Below are 11,972 nucleotides of genomic sequence, written 5' to 3' on the forward strand. Positions count from 1 at the left end.
AACTATAATTCACTCCCACCTCCCATTAGTTCTTCTAACCCTTGTATCATTATCTCTGCATGTTTCCCCCTTGGGTCTACCAAAGGAGTCCTCAGCAGACGTCAAACTGGCGACCGGAGCAGGAAAGAAGGACAAGAAGGCAGAGGAGGAGGAGCAGCCTGCAGCACCTCCTGCAGCTGCAGCAGTGAAGGAGGAGGAGGAAGAGGAGGAGGAGCAGCCTGCAGCAGCTGCACCAGAAGTGAAGGAGGAAGAGGAGGAGGAAGAGGAGCAGCCTGCATCACCTCTTGCAGCTGCAGCAGCAGCAGCGGAGGAGGAGGAGGAGCAGCTTGCAGCACCTCCTGCAGCTGCAGCAGCAGTGAAGGAGGAAGAGGAGGAGGAGGAGGAGCAGCCTGCAGCACCTCCTGCAGCTGCAGCAGCAGTGAAGGAGGAAGAGGAGGAGTATGTGGTGGAGAAGGTTTTGGACCGCAGAGTGGTGAAGGGAAGAGTAGAGTTTCTGCTGAAATGGAAGGGGTTCTCAGAGTAAGTATGAGTCTATAATATCAATACTTGGTGTTCTCTATGTATATTTAAATAGTATCTTGTTCATTTAAAAATTGCAGATAATCTACAGCATAGATTTTGGCATTGTATCATGCCCTCAAAGTTGAAAGTCTTTTGACACTAAGTTGCAGACCCGCAAATAACCTTACAAAATGGCAATAGAAAAAGGAATAATACGAATTAGCAATTAGAGTGAGAATGTATTGCCTAAAAACAAAGCCTGAGGAGATTTTCTACTGTCACTCACCTTTCCAGTGAGGATAACACATGGGAGCCTCAAGACAACCTGGACCTCAACCTTATCACCGAGTACATGAACAAACACAAGGAGAAGGAGGAGAAGAAGAAGGGCAAGAGGAAGCGAGGGTGCAAGAGGAAGAAGGAGGAGGTGAGGGAAGGAAAGAGGTTACTCCAGACTGAAGAGTCCCAGAAATCTAATCTCAATATTAATGAATATTAATACAAGAAATTTAAATGATTTATTAAAATTGTAATAATAACTAGGGATCTCAAACGATAACAACCCCCCCGAAAGATAATGATATTAAAAATAAAAGGATGATATGGAAAAAAAATGTTCATAGTGTCAATAGGCTAGCCTATCACACCCGCCATCCTTTACCAATAGTTGGGGGCAGTTAGAAAAGTGGTGGAATGGCTAGAAAACTAGAAGGTTTTAGACAGGACAGGTGCTGATTAACGTAAGATAAGGGTAGCAGTTAGGCTATTTTTTTTTAGCCTAATTAATTTTTAGCCTGACTCCACCTAGTCTCTCCTCCTCATCCTGACTCGACCTAGTCTCTCCTCCTCATCCTGACTCGACCTAGTCTCTCCTCCTCATCCTGACTCGACCTAGTCTCTCCTCCTCATCCTGACTCGACCTAGTCTCTCCTCCTCATCCTGACTCGACCTAGTCTCTCCTCTTCATCCTGACTCGACCTAGTCTCTCCTCCTCAGCCTGACTTGGCCTTTGTGAAACACACCAAGCCTGGCTGCACAGATGAGACTAGGTCAAGCCTGGCTTCATCAGTTATCCTGGATTTATAAATTCTGCTTTTGGCCTGCCTTATAGCACGATCAAAACATTGTTCTAAACTCAAAGTTTGTTGTTGTTTCCTGAAACAAACAGAATTTTGCAAGGCGAGGAACATCTGGTGATTTTCTGGTAAATGAACTGTCGTTGATTGAGGCTGAAGTCTATGGATTGTTCACCTCATCAGCCCTTGCATTTTCTCCATTCAAACAGAACATTTTAATATAGTAAAACATGGTAAACTATAATTCACTCCCACCTCCCATTAGTTCTTCTAACCCTTGTATCATTATCTCTGCATGTTTCCCCCTTGGGTCTACCAAAGGAGCCCTCAGCAGACGTCAAGCTGGCGACCGGAGCAGGAAAGAAGGGCAAGAAGGCCGAGGAGGAGCAGCCTTCAGCACCTCCTGCAGATGCAGCAGTGAAGGAGGAGGAGGAGGAGGAGCAACCTGCAGCACCTCCTGCAGCAGTGAAGGAGGAAGAGGAGGAGTATGTGGTGGAGAAGGTTTTGGACCGCAGAGTGGTGAAGGGAAGAGTAGAGTTTCTGCTGAAATGGAAGGGGTTCTCAGAGTAAGTATGAGTCTATAATATCAATACTTGGTGTTCTCTATATATTTAAATAGTATCTTGTTAATTTAAAAATTGCAGATAATCTACAGCATAAATTTTGGCATTGTATCATGCCCTCAAAGTTGAAAGTCTTTTGACACTAAGTTGCAGACCTGCAAATAACCTTACAAAATGGCAATAGAAAAAGGAATAATACGAATTAGCAATTAGAGTGAGAATGTATTGCCTAAAAACAAAGCCTGAGGAGATTTTCTACTGTCTGCACTCACCTTTCCAGTGAGGATAACACATGGGAGCCTCAAGACAACCTGGACCTCAACCTTATCACCAAGTACATGAAGAAACACAAGGAGAAGGAGGAGAAGAAGAAGAAGGGCAAGAGGAAGCGAGGGTGCAAGAGGAAGAAGGAGGAGGTGAGGGAAGGAAAGAGGTTACTCCAGACTGAAGAATATTAATACACTGTAAACCCGAATAAGTTACCAGAACTCAAAAAAATTGTGGCAACTGATTGCCTCACATTTTTTAAGTTGATTAACTTAAAAGTCCAAATTTTCCAGAACTTAAAAGGTTGGATGAATTGCTACATGTACCTTTTGATAACAGTTAAATTAAAAGTGCTCATTTAACTCAACTCAAATATTTGCAGTTAATATGACTTACAGTTTTCTGTTAAGGCAGCTCAATTACTTTCAGCTATTATGACTTAAAGTTTTGAGTTTACAAACCACAGGAATAAGTTCACAGAACTTTAAAAAAATAAGTACACAACCACACCAGTTTATGTTAACCAAACTCAATGTTTATTAGTTTTTTGTTGTCATTGTTTTAAGTACACATTAGTCAAATATGTTGAGTTTGTTTACTTAAAAACATGTGACTCAAAACTTAAAAATTTTGTGGCAACTGATTGCCTCACTTACATTAAGTTTGCCTCACTTACATTAAGTTTACCTTACTTAATATATCTAAAAGTCATGAAAGTCCGCTTTTGAACAGTTAAATTTAAAATTAAATACAAAAATAAATAAACATTTATAAATTAAAATAAATAGAAAAAAAAAATAATTTTAAAATATACTTAAATAAATTGTATATAAATAAATACATAAATACATTTGAGAGATTTTTAAGAACAAAAACTTCTAGCCTTCAAAATGTGTTCCTGGTCACTTAAAGGAACACACTGACTTATTGGGACTTTAGCTTATTCCCCGTATCCCCCAGAGTTAGATAAGTCCATACATACCCTTCTCATCTCCGTGCGTGTCTGACGCACCCACTGCATCTTCTAACCGTATACATACTGACAACTATTCTCAGAAAGGGTGAAGCACTGATACTTCTGCTACTTGGGCAGAGTGATTTGCACCTGAGAAGCCCCGTGGTGAGGAGCAGAGAGTTCACCTGGAGTTCTGCAAGCAAATCACTCCACCCAAGTAGCAGTGCTTTGCCTTCTGAGAATATAGTTCCCAGTTTGTATACGGTTAGAAGATGGTTGTGTCTCATGTGACCTTGTTATTCGTACACGCTGTGACTATACAAATCACAACATGTAAATAGGAAAATGTTGGCGTTATTTCGTCACTTATTAGGAGCATAGATGGAGCCGGTTACCTCCAGGATCTGTGCTAAGCTAGGCGTGGGTGCATCAGACAGAGTTACGACACGCACGAAGATGAGAAGGGTATGTATGGACTTATCGAACTCTGGGGGATACGGGGAATAAGCCCCAATGAGTAGGCGTGTTGCTTTAAGGCCCTAGGAAATAAATATGTATCACAAATTTCTGATATTGACCAGACAACTAATCAGATAGTCAGGAAAATGTGGGTCATCTTTCAGCCCACAATGGTTAAGAAAAACATTGAAACATACAAAACATTAGCGTTAGTTTTGCATTATATTAATGAGAACAAATGCATATTGTGTAGTTTGGGCCTATTAGATGAACACCTGCAAAGTAGTGCAGTAACTTTTTGAGGCATTATTTAGACAAAAGGAGATAACTTTGAACTAGCCTTTTATAATGCTTTACCCTGCAGCCTTTTTTCAGATGAGTTTCTACATCATTAAGCCATTCTTGAGGGTCTGCAACCTTGGTGGTAGTTTACCACTTTCTAACCTGTTCACATCTTTAATGCAATCAGACAAATGGCAAACATAAAGTGGACATAAAGCTCATTTGAATCATTGAACCTGTTCAATGTTCCACTGGGTCAACCTATGAAATGTGTAAAAATCTATTTACCTGTTCATCATTGATTTTTTTTAATTTTAGCCAGAGCATCTGCTGTCTTCCCAGTTTTTGATGCCTTCTGTCTGAATAAGGTCATCGGTTGTAGAAGATGGCGGTCAAGCTCAGCATAGCATGTGTTGGGCAGGTTCTGATTTGTAATCCGCTGGAACTCTGCATACAACTGCATAGAAATAACAGCAGGAGGAGAACACTTAAAAAAACAGTCCAATTTGAAGAATCTAGCACACATTTATAAAGCAAAAATATCGGCCAAATGAGTAAGAATCACAATTTTCACTTTAAAAGAGAGAGCTGATCCATTTTACCTCAGACTCTATTTTGAGACCAGGCCAGAGGTCTATGAGCTCGTTCACTGGTGGGAAGGATATCACTATGGTCTGTCAGCATAGGGGAAATGTGGTCTCCACCATCTTTCTTCAACAATATTTGCAAGCAAATACAAAGTAAAATATGATCTGTTCAGTGCCAAAGGTTAAATATCAATTAGGAAGATGATATTCGTGAACAGAAGACATTCATGAATTGTTGACTTGAATACGGCAAAAAGCATTATTTTGATCAAACAGGCAAGTAGAATAAACAAATGATATGTGTATGTGGGAGTGTGTATGATTTAGGGTTACCACACTAAAACATTGTCTGAAAAAACAAAACAGTTTAAGTTACTGGTATTTAGAGGTGTGTGTGTGTGTGTGTGTGTGTGTGTGTGTGTGTGTGTGTGTGTGTGTGTGTGTGTGTGTGTGTGTGTGTGGGTGTGTGTGTGGTGTGGTGTGTGTGGGTGTGTGGAGAGATTCATTGGATTACCTGGGATCTTTATCACATCTCCAGTTATCTTCCTTAACTTTTTGAAACTGGAACAGAGAGATGCAAAGGCATAAACTGATCTGAAACTGAACAAGTAAAAGCATTCAAAGAGTGTTGAATTATAAATACTTATAAATGTTCCCTGTTAATGATCTTTTCATTTGATCCCTAAAGTGTGAAGTTACTAAAGCCATCAAGCAAAATTAACATTACTGTAAAGAAAAGCAGCAGCACTTGAACCTTACTGCATGCTTAATCAACAATAATGCCATTTCTACAAACCAAAGCTTTACTGTTAAGGGTTTTTACTTTTTTCATCTTTGTCATGAAAAGCAGCTTGCCTCCAGCAGGGTCGTTTGTTTTAAAACCAACGCAACACAAGTGGGCGAGCACGGGCAGTTGACTCGTATTCTGTTAACAGCAATCTCCATGTCTCAGACAGTCTGCTCACACAGAATTTAAAACGAGCGTCCCTAGAAGCTACAGGGAGCGCGGACTTGCAGTGTAGGAACTCAGTTTGACTCATTATGCTGGTTTATGCTCTTTTAATATGATATTGGACCTTAGCGGTGCACTATTGAAAGTTTCCATCAACAAAAAACTAACTATCGCATATGAGGTGTCTGTTAGTGCTTCTACTAACAACTTATTTTCTAACACCACCTTTAAGCGGGGAATGAGCGTGTGATTACTAGATTCATCCGTCGTAAAATTCTTCAGTGAGTCTGGTAGTGGTAGGTCGCTAGCTGTGCTGCTGGAGTGTGTAACGTTAGTGGTCGCGCTAATTAGCTAGCTAGCTAGCTAGCTCTTTAGCAGCTAACCTATATCTGACAAGTTGCCAATCCCTACAAGATTTCCGTGATAAGCCAGTGAAGGGCGGGGGCTTGGAGAAGTTCTACACTCTCTGAGACAAACGCATGTAAAAATGTATAATGTATAAAAGAAGTAAAAGTGAATGAATATTAACATTCATACTTACAATAAGTCCAGTGATGCTGATTGCTGCTACGTAGGTAGTAACTTTTTGTAAGCCTACTGTCTGTTGCTTCCCGCCTTGCTGCGTTGTTCAAACTTTTCTTCTTCTGTTTTTTCCCAAAGAGCGGTAAGGAAGGTAGTATGCATATTAGCACCACCTTCTGCTTCGCAGGTTGAATCAGAGATTAACTCGGCATAAAAAATGATGCCTGCAGCTGCTCAACACTTAAATAAAAATAAAAAATATATAAGCAACATTAAATTGATGACAATAAAAATGCAAAAAATAAATACATGTTGTCTTCCACTAATGTCTAATGCATTTCAGACCATTTGCTGATTGCAATTTATTTATTATGATCAATTTTACTTATTTGGTGAAGCACTTTGAGATTTTATTGTATTTTAACATGTGCTATGTACATTTTTTTATTTTAAAGTTTTTTTTTTAAATCACCCCTATTTGAAACAATAGAAATAACAGGACTTTATCATTCTTAGTAATTACTTAATTCTATTAAGTTGCACTTAAGTTATGTTTTTAAGTTATGCTTACTTATACACAAAATAGTTCCTTTTAATCAAAAATTATTAGTTAACAATACTCAAAAATGAAGAACATGTTACACCAACTTGACAAAATTATGTTAGTATAACTTTTTCTAAAAATTTGAGTATACACCACTTAATCTATTTAATTACTTTGAACATTCGGGTTTACAGTGTACAACGCAAAAAAGGGAGAAATTTAAATGATTTATTAAAAATGTAATAATAACTAGAGCTGTCAAACGATAATTTTTTTTTATCATGATTAATCGCTGAATTAATCACATGTTTTATCACATGATTTAAATTGTATTATTTTGCATTTCAGAACTGTTTTTAAAATATCAGGGGTTTCAGGGATTTCAAATGTGGTATCTATCGACTTGTCTGCTCATTGGCTAAAAATGTAGACGGGTCTTATAGCATTATAAAATCTAACTGGTCCGAGCAAATGTCGATCGTTTGCACGTGGGCTCACATCGCGTCAGAGGAGTCTTCAGCTTTCTATTGGAATATCACAGGCAAACATGCACCGATTGGCCTATACCAGGTATCCATTAGAAAACCTTGGAACTCAGAGAATACAGTGACGCCCACATCGAACATGTAGGACCCTCGAGAGAAGAGTGAGACGCGATAGAAGTGCGGAAATGAAAGACAGCGATTTTCCGTTCTGATTCGGCCAGAAACGTCAAGATTGTACAAACAGCTCGTTTTGGATATAATGGCTTGGATATTCCATTTCCTTGGACTCTTGGGCATTTAAGAAATAAAATTTTGCAAAAAATGTAATGCTTTGAAGTTATAAAAACGTTTATGAATGGAGGTTACAGCGATGCCACAGCCACAAAGTGTGCCGTACACGGTACAGTGAACCTAATGGCTGGAGATGTGTCAAAGCAAAAACAGGGCCTCCTATAAGCATTTTACACCCTGTGCAATTTATAATGACTTATTTCTATATATTTTTGTATATAGTTATTTCAAGTATGTGTATGATTGATGTGGGTGTGTTTGTGTATTTAAAAAGTGTTTTATTTTGTACTTTATTGGCTTTTTTCTTTGCACTTTTTAAATGGAAATAGGAAAACGCACAGACATACACTCACCTAAAGGATTATTAGGAACACCCTACTAATACCGTGTTTGACCCCCTTTCCCCTTCAGAACTGCCTTAATTCTTCGTGGCATTGATTCAACAAAGTGCTGGAAGCATTCTTTAGAAATGTTGGCCCATATTGATAGGATGACAACTTGCAGTTGATGGAGATTTGTGGGATGCACATCGAGGTTATGAAGCTCCTGTTCCACCACATCCCAAAGATGTTCTATTGGGTTGAGATCTGGTGACTGTGGGGGCCATTTTAGTACAGTGAACTCATTGTCATGTTCAAGAAACCAATTTGAAATGATTGGAGCTTTGTGACATGGTGCATTATCCTGCTGGAAGTAGCCATCAGAGGATGGGTACATGGTGGTCATAAAGGGATGGACCTGGTCAGAAACAATGCTCAGGTAGGCTGTGGCATTTAAACGATGCCCAATTGGTACTAAGGGGCCTAAAGTGTGCCAAGAAAAAATTCCCCACTCCATTACACCACCACCACCAGCCTGCCCAGTGGTAACAAGGCATGATGGATCCATGTTCTCATTCTGTTTACGCCAAATTCTGACTCTACTATCAGAATGTCTCAATAGAAATCGAGACTCATCAGACGATTTTTTTTCATCCTGACTCAACCTAGTCTCTCCTCCTCAGCCTGGCTTTGCTGTCGTGAAACACAGAACACCAGGAAGCTCTGATCAGACTAGGTCAAGGCTCGCTTTATCGGTTATCCTGGATTTATAAATGGGTGAGGCTATTTGCACCCCTGGTACAATTAGTAGCGTATGCTATTCGTACCCCGCCGGTGCACACAGCAATGTGTTCTATTAATACCCCGACTGGTACAAATATCAATGTATGCTATTTGCACCCCTGTGCATTTACAGTACCTTGGCATATATTTACACACAGTTATCCATACTACTACTCATGTATTACACCTTTTTGGAATATTATAGTTTTTTATATATATATATATATATATATATATATGTATGTATGTATATGTATGTATGTATGTATGTATGTATGTATGTATATATGTATATATGTATGTATGTATGTATGTATGTATATGTATGTATGTATGTATGTATGTATGTATGTATGTGTATATATATATATATATGTGTATGTATATATATATATATATATATGTGTATGTGTATATATATATATATATGTATGTGTATATATATATATGTGTATATATATATATGTGTATATATATATATATGTGTATATATATATACAATGTGTGTTTGTGTAGGGGAAGATTGATGAATATTCATTAGGGAACTCATCACTGATTGGCTCGCCCTGACACTCTAACCATAACCAATCCCACTTCTCTTGCCTAAACCTAACCAACCCAACCAGAGCAGGCAACAAGTACTAGCCATTCAGGGATGAATCTCCTAATGAATATTCATGAGTCTTCCCCTACCACCCTGCAAAAAAAATGTCGCGTTTGCGGGCCCTGACTTGCACAATGGCATGCAAATTATCCAATCAAAATGGAAAAGAAAAACAGATCACCTTACCAGGGAATCGAACTCCAGACTCCCAGACCAAAGCTCAGAGTTATAACCACTCACCTAGCAGTTCTTACAGGAAGCTGTACAACTACCACTTGGTGTCTTCAAGTGTCGGTTGCTAGGCAACCATACTGTATATAAAAAATAGGTACTAACTAACAACGGTTGTATGCTTTCACTGAAGACAGAAAGCGCAACTGTTGTATCTATTTCCCGCTAGAAATTCAATTGTTATAAACTTTAGAGACAAAACTTTCCTAATATGCCAGTTTCTGCAGTCATGGAAGATGAACGTCCACCATGATTTCGGTGCACGCGAGCAACGTGTTTTTGTTGTTACGTCACAGGGTGTGAATAGCTCAGCTGTGCGGCCGAGGCTATTCGTACCGGGGGTGCAGATAGACACTCCGTTTATAAGTTCTACTGTTGTGCAATACCACTTTAACAACACATTGATTTCATGTAATTCTGAGCCATTTGGATGCTTGTCAACAATCCATTTGTGTAAGCCTGGGGGGCTACCTAACACTATTTAACATTTTTTAAATGAAAATGCTTTTGCTATGTTTACACCTCACGTCCCCACTACTGAGGTTAGAAGCAGAGTTTCCCATACATTATTTCTACTTGGGCGCACTGCCCAGGTAAATTAAGTCCCGCCCAGCACCTCCCCCTCGCAAAGTTGTGTGCCACATCCATGACAGCGACAATGCGACACTTGCTCAGAGAGGCTATCGTTAGTTGAAGGACAGAAATCTGCTCAGATGAGAACTTAATGAGTGCAACAGGACATGTATAGTACAGAACAGTAGGCTATGTTTAGGAACCCCAAAACACGGATTAATACACTTAAAAAAATGAACAATGATCTAACAATTATTAAGAAAAATAAGTAAATAAAAAAAGTCCACATGGGATTTGTTTTTGATGCGCTGGGTTTAACCAATCATCAAACTTCCACCTACCAATGAAACAAGTTCTAGCCAATCAGATGCAAATTAGGGCGGGTCTTTGCCTGAAAAGCAAGAGTGCAAAGTTTATCAAACTTGGAGCATGTAGATACAGCTTTATATGAGAAAGGAGTTAAAAACAAATGGTGGCGCACTTGGTGCCTCAATTTGAGGGAGCCGGGTGCTTCTGCAGCGCATGGTCAAGGAAGATACCGTACGGCAGCAGCGGTAAGACAGTGCTGCTAGTCATTAGATGCTGGTCATAAAGCATCGGTCCGTGCACTCACTGTACACTGTACACTGTCATACGAGTACATTAGCGGCAACGACGGCTACCGCTGCGACTGCTCCTTCACTGACCCACCGTGTTTGTGATACAAACAATACGTGTGTGCACTTTCACAGAGGAACCCGATTTGTCATTAACGATGGCCACTGTGTAAAAGCTATTTGAAGCCCAAACAAACAAAGCTGTCTGTCTGGAATCAGCATGGCAGTTATATAAACATAACGGCCTTGTCCCAGAGTTTAGACGTCTAGCTATATGAAAAGCTATACAATGCAAGTTTTAATAAATGTACATGAAGCAACTGATGGACATGGACAAAATCATGAATGTACTAATTCTCTTTTTTGATGATGACCTGACCAAAGTAACAACACATCTAGAAAGTTTAGTTTTCACAATGATTCATTGTAGGATTATGATGTTATGACAATATGTAAATCTACATTGACTTTTAATTTAACATATGGTTGAAGAAGTAAAATTGTATCCAAAACTTTTTACTTCTTAAAAAATCTTCTATTCTTTTGTTATTGTGTAATGTAAGAAGGACTTTAACTGTTTTGCCAGTAAAATTAACTTTAATGAAAAACATTCTCCCCCCAGGATTTAAGGAGGTTGTTCACTAACTCTCTCTCTCTGTTTGTCTGTTGCTATAGAAACGGAGAGGAGGAAAGGGACCCAAATGTCACCACTGTCAACACTGTGACAAATCTTTCACAACATCTGGATATTTAAAGATTCATCAGAGAGTTCACACTGGAGACAGTCTACACAGCTGTGGTCAATGTGGGGCAGCTTTCACACGACCGAGTACCCTAAAAAAACATCAACGCATTCACACTGGAGAGAAGCCTTACAGCTGTGATCTATGTGGTAAAACCTTTTCTCAGAGTGGTAACCTTAAATCTCACCAGCATGTTCACACTGGAGAGAAGCCTTACAGCTGTGATCAATGTGGTAAAACTTTTTCTCAGAGTGGTCACCTTAAATATCACCAGCATGTTCACACTGGAGAGAAGCCGTACTGGTGTAAACAATGTGGGGTAACTTTTTCTGTGATTGGTGCCCTTAAAATACATCAACACATTCACACTGGTAAGAAGCCATACTGGTGTAAACTATGTGGTAAAACTTTTGCTGTTCGTAGTGCCCTTATAAAACACCAGCGTATTCACACTGGAGAGAAGCCGTACTGCTGTGATCAATGTGGGAAAACGTTTTCTCAGAGTAGTTACCTTAAAAGACATCTACACATGCACACTGGAGAGAAGCCGTACTGTTGTGAACAATGTGATAAAACTTTTACTCATAGTAGTGGCCTTATAAAACACCGGCGCGTTCACACTGGAGAGAAGCCGTACT

At 39.4% G+C, this 11,972-nt stretch overlaps 1 protein-coding gene across 1 annotated transcript; it reads left to right on the top strand.

The window, feature by feature from the left end:
• The first annotated feature begins 319 nt into the window (after positions 1–319).
• LOC116057178 (heterochromatin protein 1-like) lies at positions 320–11,595 on the top strand. Its single transcript, XM_031309583.2, has 5 exons — positions 320–519; positions 796–928; positions 1,899–2,143; positions 2,421–2,573; positions 11,267–11,595. The coding sequence occupies exons 2-5, from the start codon at positions 854–856 to the stop codon at positions 11,343–11,345; spliced, it is 552 nt and encodes a 183-aa protein (XP_031165443.2). The 5' UTR covers positions 320–519; positions 796–853; the 3' UTR covers positions 11,346–11,595.
• The last annotated feature ends 377 nt before the right edge of the window (positions 11,596–11,972 follow it).

This window comes from Sander lucioperca, chromosome 5 (assembly GCF_008315115.2).
Source record: "Sander lucioperca isolate FBNREF2018 chromosome 5, SLUC_FBN_1.2, whole genome shotgun sequence".
Lineage (NCBI taxonomy): Eukaryota > Metazoa > Chordata > Actinopteri > Perciformes > Percidae > Sander > Sander lucioperca.